Here is an 18,951-nt window from a genome sequence, read left to right as displayed (position 1 = left end):
TTCTCAAGCGCTGACTACCTGGCCGCGACGGAACAGAATAAGGGACGCGATCGCGACTCTAGCACACCCTACAACCCGCAGCTAAGAATCTTTAGTAACTTAAAAAAATGCTTCATTTAATACATGCTACTTCGAGAATGCAATGAATTGTGTTTCGACGTTTTAAGCTCGTAACTGAAAATCACCGAATATTGACGGATTGTCACCACCACCCCTTAGCAACTTTAAAATATGCTTCATTTTAAACAGACGCTTTATTTTTAATTACTTAAAATAGACACTACACCGAGAAATTGAACGCTCCTAGCTAAAAATACCAGGATACAAATACGGATTTGTAGGTTTTTCATCGACTTTTATGAACTATTCACAGCTTCAGAAACTGCGAAGTTTAATACATTAGTAAAAGTCGACGATTACTAAATAAGTAATCAGAAAAACTTATTCATATGAAAATCTTCATCTTGGTAGTTTAAAACGAAATAAAATAAAAAAGTTGCAATCGAACAAAAATGCTTTTCAAAACAAAAACACGAGAGAAATAGTCTTTCAAAACACTCAATAATTTGTAGAGCGAGTATACATTTATGATATTCGAAATTGGTATTGTTTCGTGCAAATATATTACTATACGAACCATTTTGTAGTCATCGAAAGCGACTACAATGGTATCCCTAAAAATGGTCACCCGGTAGACATACATACATATAATCGTTTTATTAAAGGTATTTGACAATACAAAAAATAGTCATTTCTACCATAAAATAATATAAATACTTTGTTATCCCTACGATCTATCTGCGACTTAAGTGGAGATCGATACTATCAGTGTTCCAACTGACCAGTTGGTATGTAAGTTATATGGTAATGCTCTCAGAACTTTACACATCTTTATGCTAATCAAAATAAGTAATTTTGTTTTAAAATAACCATATAGCGCTTCGGTCCGTTGCTAAAAAACGACCTTCGTGTGAAATAAAACTAGGCATATAGCCCCGAAATAAGAGTACACCTAAACAGCAGATACAATGTCAACTATTTTGTTAGAAGCACTGTTAATAAATAATTTATTTAATACAGGACAGCCATTGATTTATTTTTAATATACGAGTGTACATAAATGTGAAGCGTATGACAGGTCAAGATTATCTTTGAGTGATTATAATAATTAACTTACCTGTATATGTAATGAGATCCAAGGGCAAAATGAGCTTTCAAGTAACGAAGCCCTTAGTATAATAGTTAAAAACTGAATTTAAGTCAAAACCAGAGTATTGATGAGTCTTACCTTGCTCTCATGTCCAAGAACGGCAGGTGATTTAGCGACGGAGGCGAAGGCGAAGGCGATGGTGCCGGCGCCATGTCCTTACGCCTCTCGTCTCGCGGCAGCCTCAGGTAATCCTGCTCGCCCAGCAGGAACAAGTCCTTTGAGATAATCATGGCCCACGAACAGAGTCGCTTTCGCGGCTATCCTTTCACTTCATCGGCGACGTGCGTCAATCGGTGAGTTCACTAACCACTGGCACTGTTTTCTTTTGACGGGCGCGTATCACGATTCGACGGTGACCGATTGCCTCCAGGACGGGCTGGAATGAAAAAGAAAACAACATATAGTAACCCGTGACTGAATACAGATTTCGTGATGTATATAAGCATTATCTCTTCAAATTCTGTCGCAATAACTTGTCGATGGACTTTTGACTTTTGCAGGGCATTGTTTATGTGATGTAAATACGGAATAAGACCAGTATTTAGATATCAGATCATTAAATTACAAAGCTGATGTCAAATATGTACTAGCGTTTCTCTTCTTGTATTATAGTATATTTTTGATCAGAGATTTTCCGGGACAAAAGTCACTAATTCATTATGGCTGACTACCCCTAAAAATATCGAACAATATGTTCTCGCACCAGAGATGTACTATATGAGATGAATAAAAACATATAATTTTAAGGCTTAACATCCCAAAAAAATAAAATAAAAAATAAGGCATCACACGAGAGTTAAAAATTTATACATTCTCTGCGATCGCTGGACAGTTTTAAGTAGAGTTTTACGACGCGTCTAGTTAGTAAGACAGGAATCGGCATTAAAACAAGTTTTCCAATGAGACGAAGGACCATAAAGACGCTCAGAACACCGTCGGAATAATAACGCATTTTTCATTCGTAGATTTTTACGATTTTAAGCGTTTTGTTAGAGGTTAAAATCGTAAAACGTACAAATGGTATAAAAATAATATCACGTATGCATACGCCAATTGCTATAGCAGGTATAAAAAGATTACCAATTAGCATACACTCGTTTAGGTTGTGTGTTAAAATGTTTATAGTCTAGTATCGTAGTCCGATCGTAATAAAATTCCGTTCAATTCATTTTCAAATTATTATTGATATGATTGGATCAAGTGTCCAAGTTTTGTCCTATGTATAACATTTTCAAATATAAATTATTTTGACGTAAATAGAACGCGTCCAAGTTTTGATAACCTTAATAACTTAATAATAAAAGTTTTATGACTTTTAAATGTCTCGATCTTCTGATTTTATCAATAACCCTTAAAACTATCTGAGTATATATAAAATGTATATCTAGTCTACAAAATGGAATATGCAATTTATAATGTATATATATTATATATTATTACAAACACATGTATATTAATAATTTTTGTATTTTGAATATTTATAATTATTAAATAATAATCAAATACACCCATACCTCGATATACGGCCTTTCGCTATAACGGCCCTCTTCAATTAAGGCACGTTTTCAATTTACGGCCTAAAATGTTTCGCTATAACGGCAAAAAAACTTTTTTTCGATGTCGATTTTTTAAAAAATTTAAAAATATATTTAATTTGCATAATTTTAAAATGAAAGGTGAAGCAGCTAGCGCCGATGAGGCCGCATCTAAGGAATATCCCAACATTTTAAAGGGAATTATTGAAAGAGGTGGTCATAAACCTGAACAAGTGTTTAACGTAGACGAAACAGGGCTTTATTGGAAGCGAATGCCTGATTGCACGTACATTTCAAAAACCGAAAAATCTGCGCCTGGTTATAAGGTGTCTAAAGAACGATTAACTTTGCTACTTGGTGCAAATGCCACGGGTGATTTTAAGCTAAAACCACTTTTAATATATTTGTCCGAAAATCCAAGGCCTCTTAAAGGACTAAATAAAAATCAATTACCCGTCATTTGGAGATCCAACAAGAAAGCTTGGATGACTAAAGCTACTTTAGAGGATTAGTTTGAAAATCACTTTTGCACAGAAGTGAAAAAATATTTGCGAGACAATAACTTAAGCAACAAGGCTTTGCTAATTTTGGATAATGCTCCAGGGCATCATACTAATTTATCCGAACTATCTGAAGATGTCATGATTGAGTACCTTCCGAAAAATACAACAGCTCTGATCCAACCAATGGATCAGGGTGCAATAGCCACTTTTAAGGCATATTACCTAAGCCGAACTTTCCGACAACTTATAAAGGAAACCGATGGTAAATCTTAAATTAAAACATTTTGGAAAAACTATAACATCAAGGATGCTGTTGACAGCATCAGTGAATCACGGAAGGAATTAAAATTAACAACAATGAACCATGTTTGGAAAAAAATATAGCCAGAATGTGTAAAAAGTACTGATGCAGAAGTTAATTGCCTTCCTGAAATTAGGCAAAACATTTTGGATCTAGCACATGATCTCGGCTTTGAAGGTTTGAACGAACGTGATGTGCTTGATCTACTTGAAGCTCATAGGGAACCCCTTTCATATAAGGAACTCATTCAGTTGCAAGCAGAACCGGCATTTGATGAAGAGACAGAGCCTGTTGTATTCAAACAGCTAACAAAAAAAAATTGTCAAAAGCTTTTTCCTATTTCGAACAAGGAATAAACATCTTCCTTGAAAACGATCCTGACGTCGAACGTAGCGCTAAAGTTTATCGAGGAATTAACTCAGCCATTAGCTGTTATTAATCACTGAAGAACGAAAGAGACAAAAAGGCAAGACAAACAACGTTGGACAATTTTTTTAAGCCAGGCCCATCCTTACCAGCGAAAAATGAGAACGACAGTGATCTGCAGGTTACCATTTCTTCATCGTCTTCAGATTAAAGCCATTTTAAATAAACTTATGTATGTATTCATACACATATTTTATGTAACATGAAGTTGTTTCATTTTTGTTTATGGATTATTGTTGGTTTTTGGAGTCTGTTATTATTTTATGTACAAATGTATGTACTTGTTATGTATCTATTTTTGATTTAAATGAAATAAAAAGATAAAATGCATTTTAAATGATAAACCATGTTACATATTTAACAAATTTGAAACCGATCCCATTGAATTTGTATGAATTGGTATTAGAATAATTGATTCGTTATACGGCTTTTCTTTATAAGGTAAAGCGAGGTATGGGTGTAGTCTGTTTTTACAAATCCTATGCTAAGGTATGAGTATTATAAATCTAATTATGTACTAAAATATGTATATATTTAAAATAAAACTATTTATTAAAGAATTGTCTCACAGGCCGTTCTATTTTGAATTTTATTTACATATGTCTGTGCTTAAAAACACATACACGCAGTGAACCTTTCTCACATCCAAATATTACCTATAATGTGTTATAAAATGTATTTAGAACCCTCTAAAAATATATCACGAATACAACGAAAACTCGCGGCACTTCTGACTTACATGCTACAGCAAAACAATTGACACAAAGATATGATAACTAAATTTATTTATTTTTTTATAAAATATTCAAGTTATTGAAATACTACGTATGTATATGTCATTAAATATTAACCAAAAGAATCTGAGAAATTAGTTTCAATGTGACTATTTTGATATCTCTAGATAAGATAATATATTGTAGAATAAGTTATAAATCAGTGGAAAGCTCACTTAACCGACAATAAACAATTTAATTTATTTATAAAAATAGTTATTGTATTAAAATTCAACAGTTATCATGATTTTCGTAAATAAAATAGTTTTATTCACAGTTGCGATCAGAATGCGACGATCATAAGTTGACGCATAATCTATACTATAAAACAAAATATATATGTCTGTATATGTCGCAAGAACTCTTCCCAAACTGTGAACAATAGCGACGTGACATCTGCACATGTCATTCTGGCTGCCATTTCTAATCCAATTGTTCTATTTGAAAATTGAACTAAACAGCGACGTACTGATGACTAATTACGTGCTACTGCATTAAGTGAAGGTAAGGGGACGATGATAACAAGGACGGAATAGCTAGTTCGTAACGTCTCAGATTAATAATCTAAGGTTGAATAATTCGATTGAGAACTCTAATGACGATGTAGAGTATAAAATGGTTCCTCATATTTTATTACGCAAGAAAACTGTCTATTGACATTAAAACAGTTCTTTGGTGGTGAAATGTATTTGTGGTTTTTGCAAGGGCAATTCAAATTGTTTAACAGATATATTTTAAATGTGGTAAAAGTACAAAAGCGAATGCAACTGATTGTCAGTGAAATCAGAAAATTAAAAACAATTTTTTTTAGGAAAGGCGTTGTACTAAATGTTATACCTCAAGAAGCAAATAAACTTTTTAGATTACTGGAAAATAAAGGAAATATAAATAATAATAATAATAAAAACCTGCAAGGATTTAAAAAAAATATGACCGATGTATTTCTTATGAGAAAAGTCTTGGGCTATGGGAAAACATGTGAAGCAGATATTTTACTTGATTAAACAACAATGAATTAATTTGGTCCGAAGTTGAAGCTTCAGGTGAAAAAATGAAACTGTTGCAAATAATGCAATAAATATGAACTGTTTAATGAAGTAGTGAAGTGCAAAAGTTTATTGGGTTGGCAAAATATGACACTAGAAACAATAAAAGTTACAAAGGAAAATGGATACAACTATTCAGTCTTTTTAAAGAAAAAAAATTTTCAGCGCCCGATCATACTTTCAGGATGCACGACACATCTGTACATGTTGAAAAGTTATTCTCAATAATGAATAACATATGATCTGAAGAAAGAGGTATAATGGACGAATCAACAATAAACTTAATAGTGAACTAAATTGTAGTAATTTTTTAGAATTAAAAAAAATTAAAAAAAAATTCAAGCTGGTGATTAATATATAAAGCTTTTATCAATAAGTTATATTAAGTTATAAGTTATAATAAGTGATTTTTGGTGATTACTCTATTATTTAGCCATTTCGTTACTTTCTGTTTAGAGAAAACTCCCAAAATTGTCCCGGTTTAAGAAAAAAAAATTATGGTAAGTGTATATATGAGTATTATGATAAACAATGTTTTTGTGCAATTTCAAAATATTATCAGTCATTTTTTGGCAGTTCCATTTTATTGTCCTACGCACTGTGCCTGTTGCATCTCATCTACTCGTGCTATGAGGAAAATCACTTGAAGCGGCTCTCAAGCTGATTCAAAAATCGAGCAAAACACGTCGATAGTTTTATGTTCGACATTTATATTTTAATTCCAGATATATACACAGATGCGAGAGAGAGCAATATCCGGTTGTAAAAGTGCATCGGCTGGTGCTGCATAGTATCGAAGCTGCATAGTAGTGTTTAATAGCGGGGTTCCCACCGGATGCACAAATTACAATAACAATCTCGACAACGTTTACCATGCTCATCGTCTAGCTGCCTATTAGTCATTCGAGACCACGGTCAACAATCGGAGATGTGCGGTGTGGTCCAGTGACCGGGAAAGACAATGACCTCAGACGCCAGGAGCCTTAAGCGTCGGCGTCGGTATAGTGGACAAGTGCGGATTTTCCTCATCCGCGGAAAACAAACGGTCGTAACAAGTCTGAATTCAGGGTCGCGTGTGCAGAGTTAATGTGTATTTTGGTAAACCATAATTGACCGACACACAATACGTAAATAGATCGATGTCAATGCACTCGAGCACGCTACACCATTTTCTTCGTAGTACTACGCAATACACTATTCATTGTATTTTATGTGAATTAACCCAATTGGATGAATTAATTTCATTATATGTTTAGAATAATATTTAAATAAACGATTCAGTATTTTTTAAAAGTTGATAGTAAATAAGTTTTTGAAAATGTATATAAAATGTAATTTAAAAACATTTAATAAGTCGGGACCACTCACTATTGTTGCGTTGAAATTAGTTTGCAGAACTGTTAGAAGTGTCGTCGTTTGTATATTACTAAAAAAAAATAGTTTTTAGTCGGCAAAGCTAACAAAGTAATGCGTATCCGAACAGACGTTCATTAACGGTATCCATTATTATGTATGAATCCGCTAGATCTTAATTTACAAAAAATAGTAGATACCAAATAACTCCACTGATCGAATATAGTATCTCCGAATTGCACATTAAATGACGACACCACCAAATATACTGATATACCGTTACGCCAGTTTACACTCCAAATAGTCTGATAAGATATGTATGTATTTGACTAAAACAAAGAGTTTAGTTCCGCCTAAATGTTTGGGCATTGTCACAGAAACGTTTGAGGGCATTTGCCCCCCCCCCCTTGAATTAGGTAATTTAATGAAATACTATGAATCTTAATTAAATTGAAATATTAAAAAACGACCTCGGACTGATGAACTTTTGCCCCCCCCCCCCTCCCTGAAATGACGTTCATAATTCTAAACCAGAAATTCTGAATTATCCCTCAAAAAAATATAGAAAAAACAGTCTTGAATCTATTCCGGAAATATTTTTTAAAATGCGTAATTTCAGTGAAATCATATCGGAATATATTTTCACTGGTAAATATATATTTTAACCAGTAAAGCTGTAATTTATCTGGCAGGTGCTAGTAAAATTATATGATTATTTACATGCGATGTATTATGAATGTTACAGTAAATGTGTATTTTTCAGTGAAGTTATATTTTCACTAGTGTGGTCCAAATAAATTTTCACAACTAGTTATTTCTAAAAGCAAAAATATAATTTAACTGATTCTAGTGAATTATATGCTGCTCTAAAATGTCTATGAAACTCAATATGACAGTTGCGAAACGTCCATTTGCTGTTTAAACCCAAACCTAACCGAATGAAAGTTATAATTATAGTTTTAGCACTTGGAAAATGAGAGTAAGAAGAAGTACAGACAGACCTCGCATCTCGCATATTGCTCTATAGTTTGTCTGCACTTCGATATTACACTATGTTTTAAAAATATGATAGCTATCTACGGACTTCTGATATGAGAGCATTGGTATATTCAAGCCGAATTTTGATCAATAGAAGGACGCAAAAACAATTATCACTTCTCAGAAGTCAAAAATTCACGCCAAAAGCCATAAAATCGTGTCGGCGCCGTTGCAGTGGGAACAATTAAACTACGACAATGCAATTTTAAGGCAAAAACAGAAATATTTTAAAACTGTTCATAATCATAAAAATTACTCGTGCATCGTCCAGATTTAGCACAAATGTTTAATAGATGATAGAACTTAATTTGTGAAAATTCAGTAAATAGTTAAATTATATAATAATAAATACATACATATATAATTTAAAATATGTTTCCTCAACTATCAGTGACTTAAGTCGAGTTGGATATAAAGACCGGATTTCTGACACAATGACTTAAATCGTTAGTGACAAAAAATACACATCTAAAACCTTCTGTGACTTAAAACAGATTGACATCTATCGATAAAAAATACTATGTAAGTTATCTCAGCTTGACATTAGCTGGATTTAATATAATATATTGTACAATACGACGTAACATTAAATCACGACCATTTTAAAATACATCATAAAAGTGAACACAAAACGTCAATTATATTCGCCAAGTTACGACGATGCTCAAAATTTATGTCGCAAACATAAAGTCGCGACAATTTATGTTGCAGTGATATTTAAATGTTTGAAACAAATACTAAATATATAAACAAGACACGGTTAAACCAAAGTGTTTATAAATAGTGTAACACAATATCCTAAAATTTCATTTTTTTGACACAGAATAATTAATAATAATTAACTATCCTTAAATTGCCTCTATGTCTAAAATTAAATCATTATTTATTATTAAATACTTCAATCAAAATTCATTCTATCGATCATACTTCTACAACTAGTAAATCAATTTTTATTTAAAACCACTCTATTTTGCAATTTTTTCAACATTGTTGTATCTAATTTACTAAGCATATATTATATTGTTGCACAATAATTAAAACGGGGCAATTTAAATATAACACTATTGTAGATTTTATTTTTATTTACATATTTCTCATCCTAGATAATATATCTATTGTTTTATTTATATATTTCTCATTCTATATAATATATATATATTTTTTTATTTATATATTTCTCATTCTAGATAATATATATTTTTTATTTACATATTTCTCATTCTAGATAATATGTCTATATCTTATTAACATATTTCTCACCCTAGATAATAAACCTATTTTTTAATATATAATTACGTTGTTCCTTAAAATTTAACATTTTATCTACAATTACTTTTAAATATTTTATATTATCAACTATTTATATAATAGAGTTATCTATAACTATTTTTATATTATTATCTAACATATCTTTATAAATAAACATATATTTAGTTTAAGTACAATATGTTTTAACTATATTTCTATTATACTTAATTCATTATATAAAGTATCTACAACTTCTAACATTATCACCTGTGACGTATGCAAACAGACATATTTTTTATATTATTAATTATATCATTAATGTATATTATAAACAGCAATGGTCATAATTTGGACCCCTGTTTAAATATCCTTCATAATGGTTTAGTACTAGTTTATTAACTTAGTATTTTAGTCATACACTGTAAAAATATAGGTCAAATTACAAATACATAAATATCTCGAAACTACGAATATATCTATTATCAAGATGTTGCCTTGGGGTCTCGCAATATATTTTATACATAATGTAACAAGTATTAGATTTGTGGCAAGAGTAATATTATACAATTTCAATTAAAGTAGGATTATTTCTTTGAACCTGTTATAACAAACAGTAAGTTAATGACTAGCCCAAATTTTCAAAGTGCAAATGAATAGCAATGTTTTTACATTTCTATCATATCTATGTAGTACTAGCTGTCGGTACCTCACTATCGTGAGGTACCGATAGCTAGCGAGTGTGCGAATACCGGACCCTCAACTTTTTGGGTTTTAAATATAATTTTTGCTTCGTTCTGATTTTTTTAAATATTTTTTAAAATTTAATGGTTCAAATTGGACATTACTATTTAGGATTTTCAATGATAGACAAAATAGTTCAATCTATAAAAAAGTACTTAACATTTTCAATTCATTTGAAAATAGGTTTACAACTTGACTAAATATTTCCAGAAGAAAACATTTTATATTATTTATTAGATTTACAACGTCAGATTTTATCGTTATATTGAAACTTAGATATTTAATGATAAATCTAAATATTGTATATCATTTATGAATAGGTTTAAAACTTGGCTAGATAATAATAAATTAAAAATTGTACTATGAAATTTCAATACAGCGAAGCTCACGAAACCAATGAATAAATTTTGGTGTACTGAAAATTCGTTATATTGAATGTAAGGAAGATGATATATTTTTATTTTATTTTTAATTACTATATTACTACAGCATCAAAATAACCTCTTATAAGGTTGACAGATCGTTTTTTGCCCTTGTTTAAGGAAAATGTATGAAACACAATAAAATTTGTGAAAAAAATGTTTTATAAAAAAAGTTTGAGGGTCAACGAAACACCTGTAATGTCGCTTTTGAACACATCTGGCACACGCAAAGTCAATGATGAACTGAATTCTTAGAAATATTTTGTCAAGTTATAACGTCATTCTTAAATTCGGAGCAAAATATTTTGTTATACTGAGATTAGTCTTCATTACAATGAAAACATTTTGTATGCAAATTTTTCGGGGACATTTGTCGACATTTTAAAGATTCGTTATACTGGGAATTTCGTTATTTCGGTATTCGTTACAAAAAAATATCATTGTATTATTTTTTAAAATAGGTTTGTAACTCTACTAAATATTAATAAAACAAAAAATATCAAAATGTTTTCAACATAAAAAATAATATTAAAACGTGACATTTTGTATCATTTAAAAGTAGGTTTACAGTTTAATAAATAATAATAATAAATAGCATCGGTTACACATCCGCTCAAAAATATTACTGATATGAAAAAATATTTTGTTACACCTTACTAACGCAACAACACAATCGATCATATATAGTTAGTGCAATGTGAGTGATTATAAGTCATTGATTGTGTTTTAGCGTATTTTAGGTGTTTGAGTGTCAGTTTTAACGCTGCATAACACAATTTTATCATAAATTTAAATTTTCGTAACAAAAAAGTTTTATGGTGACACCATAAGTTACTTTATAATTAAAAAAATATTTCTATGTTTTATGTGTAAATATAAAAGTTAGTTTTTATTTATATTTACTAATTAGAAAGAAACAATAAGCTAAAAATATCAAGCATCAAATCTGTTACTTTAGACCAAAAGTGCGCTTTAAAAATATTAATAATTTTGAAACCTTTGTCTTTTTTGATTAAAAAATATTTTGATTTACATATTTTTTAAAGTAAATGTTTTTCTGCGCAGCATTATATATTTTAATAATTAATGAGTGTAAAAAGTTTTCACAATATATTCAAAATTAATAATAAGCTAAAGATATTTAAAATCTATAATAAATTAATAATATTTAAAATCCATTATAAAATAAAAAATATTTTTAATGTTGAAAAAAATATTTTGAATAAATCTTGAAATTTTATTCTGAAACTTTTAATTTAAAAAATATTTAAATTAGTGTTATACATTTTTGTGTAGTTTACTTTCAAAGGCGTCAGTAAGAGGGATTTTTGCAATATTAGTTGGTTGGTAATGAAGAGTACTTATTTTGAAACTTTGCCCCTTTTTGTTGAAAATATTTTTTAAAGCAAAGTTTTAAAAATTCTCTAAAAACTAAAACTTTTAATTGCCAACGTTCGCCAAAATTTAGGTACATATTTTTTCTGTATAGAGAATCTAATACATATCCACATTATTTATATTATATTTTAAATCTATAAACTAAAAAAACATTTTTTTTAGTATTTTATGATTTTTATACATATTTTAGTATATGTTATACAATTTAAATCGTTAAAATCAATTTCGTTCGTTAAAATCAATTTAGTTCGTTCTCAAGCGCGGGACTTCCCAAATTTGCTTACATCTGACAGCTGTCACATCTGGTAAGCGCTCGCTAGCCGCTGCACCCGCTGCGAATTATGTTGTAATCGCGGCACTTTCCAATTGAAGATGATGCAAGTGATGCAGCATTTGAAATTATAGACAAAACTATAAATTGTGGGTGTGCCAGTAAGTGTTTAGTTATAAATGAATAATATAACACGGTTATTCTAACAAAATTACTATTGACTTTCCAGGATCTAATATTAAAAGACAAACAGCGGTGATTTGGCATTTAAAGGTATACATACCGAAGTTAATTAAACATATTACAATGCTAGTAATAATAAAAAATATATGACATATTGTGACAATTTTGTAGAAGATGAAAAGATGCCAATCTACGTGTTTAATCCTCTACAGTACATCCATCAATTGTGTTCTTCGGTTGTCGTTTAAATTTAATTTATGGATTATATTAGTAGTAATAATGTGTTCAATGTTTACTCTTGATAAGAGTCTTATTGTTTCTTAATTATTTTTCAGAAGCAATGATGGAACAATTTGATGACCTATATGGCTACAACGTAGAATTGGTATATATAAACAAAGAGTTAATCTTCTCGTGTTGAAGTCACTGTCAGCAAGTAATATCTTTTTATAAAAAACATACTACATAAGTTTGATGTAACTGAATATCTTAAATTTGGCTATTCAGAAAAAGGAATGATGGCACAGAACAAAAATTGTACATATTTTGCCACATCGGAATTAAAAATAACCCACTCTTAGATATTTTGGCTATCGATTATTCCAGGTATGCAATCACATATTTATAATCATTGTAAAATGTCGTTTATTAGATAACATCCAAAAAACTACACATTTATAAGTTGTCCGACAGCGCCGATTTGATCGACATTAACTTTCAATCCTCACATACTAAGGATATATTACACGTTCATGTTTAAAACATAACTGGTTAATTTAAAATTCTTGAAATCTAACGTATATGTGTATTAAATCGGAAAGCAATGATAATGTTTATGTAATATAAAAGAAAAACTCACTTACCGGCCTCGGAGCCCGGCGACGGGATTTCAAAATTTGAAGATTTCATTACAAAGATTGTTTTATGATTGTTTATCTAATTTAATCAATGTATTCTTCTTATCCTAAACACATTATGTATATATTTAATTTTCATAGTTATATAACACACCTAGTTAATTTGCAATCCGATTATTTATAAAAGCAAAAACTCACTTTTAGGCCTCGGAGCCCGTCGCCGGGAATTCAAAATTTGAAAATTTCATTACGAAGATTATTTTATGATTGTTTATCTAGTTTAATCAATGTATTCTTCTAATCCTCAACGCATTATGTATATATTTCATTTTTATTCAGTCAAATGACGAATAAATGAAAATTATTGTCGCGTAGCAAAATTTTATTATTAAATAATAATTATTTAAAAGTGTTGTCACGGTACTATCTATTTGAATTTGAATGCTTATTTTTCATTGGTCGACGCTATTTGAATATTTGAATGCTTATTTTTGATTGGTCGAAACAACAGAACGCATTACCGGCGGCTCGAAAATCAATCGGAACAAATTCAATTTTAATTTTTATTATTATTTATTATTATAATTAAATATATTTCTTTTGTTTACGTGTATTGTTACACACTGTTAATACAAAGCGATACGATTTACAGAGTAGATAATTGAACGGAGAATGTTTCGTTTAAAGTTATGCGCGTCCGGAAGCGACGACGGCTTAGAACAATTATATATAAGATTAAAATTCTAATCGATAATCACAAATTAGGTTTTCCAAGCTTTTCCTAAAAACATATGAATTTCTTAGTAGGTCGTGCAAACTACAATTATGTCATTTTTAGTCTTTAAAACATTAAATACACGTAGTAAATATTGGCTATGTGAATCACTGTAACATTAGCAAATTTTGATTTAAATGAGTAAGGAATGTATCACTTATTTTTACTATTTTTTTTATTTTGTACATATAATATATAATATTCTCTATGAGCTGAAGTAGTTTATTATTAGAATATTTTTATATAATACTTAATATGTACTACCTAGCTCGATTTAAATTAATCATCACGATATTCATCCATCTAGGAAAATCTTATCAGTGATAATCGGTCGGAATTATAGTCGTATAATAACCACTAATTCCGATCTTTCAGGCAAGATAAAAAGTAAAAATAACAGGGTTCATATAGAATTCGAACTCGTGAGATTAGGAAAAGCTTATCTATAATAATCCAATGAAATTATAATTAATTAAAAATCACTCGTTCTTCACAGACACGAAAGAAATACTAGGAGCCATATAGGATACATAATATGTATAGTATATAATTCTTACGATCAACATTTGGCCAAAATATTACTAATAGAACATTTGATATAAAAAAAAATTATTGACTTTATTATTAACGACGTCCGTTAGTCATACAAGTGTTGATAAAAATTGCGTTTATTTAATACCTATGTTTTGATCAAATCGATGTGATTTTTTTTATAAAATAGACCTCGTAAATATCTCGATTTAGCCTATTAAAAATAAAATACGTCACTTTGTTGCAAAATTGTGGCCACTCATAAAACTAAAACAACTTCGTTGGAAAAAATCCTACAGAAAAAAGTACATAATGGAAAACGTTTGGAAGTAAAAACTGCATTAGATTAAATTAAAAAAAAAGAATATATTGTTACAATAAATTGCCATTTATGAACAGAATATACATAGGGGGCTAATCATAGTCAGAAAACTGTATATATATATTATATATACATACGTACATTACATTTATATATTTAAGTATTTTTTCGTAAAAAATCATTATATTAATATTTATTATTATTTGTAAATCTTCGGTTACTCTGTGTAAACTAGTGATGGGACGATTAATCGGAAAATTTTTAACCTAATTTCCGACTCCAAAAAAGATTCCTTGGATTTATTGAAACTTTCGAATTAGCTGCCCTCAATTTAGTTCTGCTAAGTGCCTCATCGAATTAAAAAAAAGGGACAAGAAATAAGTATTGAAAAAAAGGGAGCCAAAATCTACGGAAAGACATATATTAAAACATGAAATAGAAAAATATGTTGCTTTAAAAAATATAAAAATTATGAAAATCCCCTTTGCTGGTGGAATTTCAACAAAAATGAATTTCCCACCCTAGCATATTTAGCGAGGAAATATCTCTTCGTTTGATAGTGAACAATTATTTAGTGCTGGGTATAATATTTATTTGTCTAAAATAAATAATGTTGTTACACAATAATTTACGATTTTTAAGAATGAAATATGAGTTGCTAGGTGCCTTTTTGGTATTAAAATGAGTCGTGGCACAAATTTTGGAATCGTCTTATCACTAGTGTAAATACAATAAATAAATAGTAAGACTCAAAATATGCACAGCTTACAATCAATGTATGTCACTATGCACGATTTAGCTCGATTTTTATTTTAATAATTCATCGCGATGTTCATCCGTGGGTTAAGAAAAATATAGGAAAACCTAATCTGCGATGAATGGTTAAAATTATAATTAGTTATCCAGGTACGAAAGGAATTAAAAAACACTAGGATCCGATTGTATATAAATATTTTATAGACGATTTTACCGATCAACATTCTGGCAAGTATGACTACCATTTAAAATTAATTTAAAAACGGATCATTCGATATAAAATTAAATTATACATGTATGTATGGCAAATATAAACAGAGATGGACTAATATTTTATACTTGCAGTACACCCATAGTATAATTTTGAATATGCGTATCATAAACAACAAAGCAAATATTTTCGTGAAAAATTATAATATAATTATTATTTATTTTTATTTGTAAATCTTCCGTTATAACTGTGTAAACACAATCAATAACCAGTTAGACACAAATAAGCACAGCTTACAATCAAAATATATCACTGCGCACGACCTAGCTCGATTTTTTTTATTCATCACGATATTCACTCGGGAGTTAAGGAAAATCTAAGAAAATCAAATCCGCGATGAACAGTTGAAATTATAATTAATTAATAATCACTCGTTCTCCCAGACACGAAATAAATTTAAAATACACTGGAATCCATATGAAAATTATTTGTAGTATATATATTTTTATAAACGATTTTTACGAGTAAAATACTGTCAAAATATGATCACTATTTAGTTTAAGAATAGAACACTTGATATAAAATTTAATTTATCAAAAAAAATAATTGACATAAGTACAAAACTATAATGTATGTATGTCATTTATAAACATAATATACAGAGGTGGATTAAGATTTTATACTTGCGGTTCTCCAGAATATAATTTTAAATATGCAAATCATAAACAGCAAACCATGTAGTTGTGAAAGAACGTCGTTAGATCATCAGAAAACTTTGTCTATATATAGACTATATATTTATCACTTCTATCGTGGACCAGATGACAAATTCATTTGGCAAAGATTAAAGAAAAAATATTATATATGTGTATTTTGTTTAATTGTATGCTCAAAATCTTGCAATAAAATTTTTGACACAAACAAGTGAATCAAAAATTCGTGTCATGCCTTTAATTTTCATCGTACGTCCCTAATAAATTATATAAATACCTTATTAGACACAGAGAGAAGTGAGGTGAGTTCTTATCGTATAGAATTGTCGTTTCACAAATAACACTATGTACATAAAAACTAACAAAATAAATAAAAACATTTGTATACAGATAAGAATTATTACGATGAGATACGGTTAAGTTAAATTAACACAATTGTGACGTCACCGCTCGACATCATACTAACACACTATCGAAAACATGATCGGATGCATTCGAAAAAGCGAAAGCGGTAGAGCGGTGAATAAAAAAAGTGAAGGAGCATCGGCGGAGCGAAATAAAAAAAAATAGAAAAAAAGAAGACAAGGAGAAGAAGACACGGAGAGTTGTATTGAATGCACTCGGTGCAATGAACCGTACCACATTCGCGGGGTGAATAGCCTGCGACGCGGCTATATCCGAACTATTCGGTGGCGCGAATCCCCGCCGGGTCGGGATTCTCCTCTCGGCGAAGAGCGAAGAGCGGGATTCGGCGTCAGCGGTCGAAAACAATTTTCTCGCAAACGAGTCGTACGCTCGGTAACCGAAAGAGAGAGCAGGCGATTGTCGTCCGCGCGGTCTGCCGGCCCAGCTTGGACTGAGTCCTCATTTTCAAAAGTTACACCGCGGCGCGTATGGCGTGCGTATAATGCACAAGTGCATTGCTCGAGGAAAACTCGGAGGCTTTCGAGGTGACGCACCACCCGATGGACACGCACTCCCCCGCCGCCGCCGCTCCTCTCGCGCCCTGCCGAGAAGACGCAAAATACCACCTGCTGTCATGTGAGAAGCTTCGCTATGAAAGCAACAGGCATATTATCAAACCGAGGAAAACTATTGAAAAACCCTTTTGCCTGAAAACTTCTCCAGCAGATGAAGATTTAGAGCTACATAAAATTATTCTTTTTTATTAAAATTAGGGTTGCCAGAAATAAAATAATATCAATATTTTACAAAAGTGATTTTGAATACAAAATTATAAAAAATAAACTCTATAATTCAAGGGTCGGCAAATATGACCTGCGGGCCAAATCCGGAATAGGAATAGATTTTACATTTTAAAATCCTTAAAATTTAAAAATAATGCGCTATAACCAGCGGCGGATCATTCATAGAGCAAAATAAACGCGGGCCTCAGAATTTTCTGGAAAAAAATGATAGGAAATATTTGTAAGAAATATGTATTTATCTAGTGAATTAATAAAGCTATTTGTGCATTTACATTAAAATTTCACTAGCATCAATGTCCCTACATAATAATTTTTCAACACAGTTAATTCTCGACGTTTTCAACAACTTTTCAGGTACTTAATTTAAATACGATCATAAAAATCCATTATTTTTCAGTTATAATTACATTACAATTTAAGAATAAACGAATCAGGTCACAGAATTATTGCTGCCTTTGTGAAAAATCGTGAAATTATAAATAAAAACCCGATTAAGGTTATTAAATGTGTTTTTAAACCAACATTTTTTTATTTACATCAAGTTTCAAAATATTTAGTGAAACTATAAATAATATGTAATAGAATTTCATGATTTTAATTTTGATCTTATACGAATCAGATTGAAAATCACTTTTAAAATAATTTTCAATACCGGTATTGGGGCAAAAATTTACCTTCGGTACTACCGGTATTACAAAATGAAATACCGGTAGTACCGAAAATATTTTTTTAAATCCAAACAACTTATTTGGTAAAAACAATATCTCCATGGCTTAGAACTACGAAAACAACGACGCTCATATTGCTTAGAAGCAGAAATCGAGAATAAAATTATGCTCTTTGTTGGGGATTAATCTAAATAGTTTTATCGAGGTAGGATATCAAAGTAGAATAATACTATCATTTTTAGTCCCAGAGGACCGAAATATCGATCCATCTACCTATGCAAAAAATCACACCGTGACATGCGCTCCGCACAGTAAAGCCGAGCATCCTCGACGCCATATCGCGAATTTTGCTAAAAAAAATCTCCATACCTACGTCATCAATGTTAGTATTTTTGCTTAAAACGCCTCGGAGTATTCACACAAATTGTGCGAATGCTCTGAAACAGTTTTAGGTCATCGTAT

General features: G+C 30.3%; 1 protein-coding gene across 4 annotated transcripts in view; it reads right to left on the bottom strand.

The window, feature by feature from the left end:
* The window catches only part of E23 (ABC transporter G family member E23), a 100,936-nt gene extending 83,465 nt beyond the window's left edge, over positions 1-17,471 (bottom strand). For 2 of the 4 annotated variants that reach the window (XM_088196660.1, XM_088196662.1), the window contains exons 1-3: positions 17,253-17,471; positions 16,891-16,971; positions 1,289-1,586 (exon numbers count right to left, since the gene is read on the bottom strand). In XM_088196660.1, coding sequence (XP_088052786.1) covers positions 1,289-1,440 — 152 coding nt within the window. In that variant the 5' untranslated portion in view covers positions 1,441-1,586; positions 16,891-16,971; positions 17,253-17,471. The remainder of the gene's footprint in view (positions 1-1,288; positions 1,587-16,890; positions 16,972-17,252) is intronic. The other 2 variants (XM_088196659.1, XM_088196661.1) reach the window with 1 other exon arrangement.
* Positions 17,472-18,951: the final 1,480 nt, after the last annotated feature.

The sequence above is a fragment of the Plectrocnemia conspersa genome, unplaced genomic scaffold (genome assembly GCF_051122295.1).
Source record: "Plectrocnemia conspersa isolate PC_06_02 unplaced genomic scaffold, ASM5112229v1 ptg000011l, whole genome shotgun sequence".
Taxonomy (NCBI): Eukaryota; Metazoa; Arthropoda; class Insecta; order Trichoptera; family Polycentropodidae; genus Plectrocnemia; species Plectrocnemia conspersa.
The sequence above is the reverse complement of the archived record's forward strand: the minus strand, read 5'-3'. Positions and strand labels throughout refer to the sequence as shown.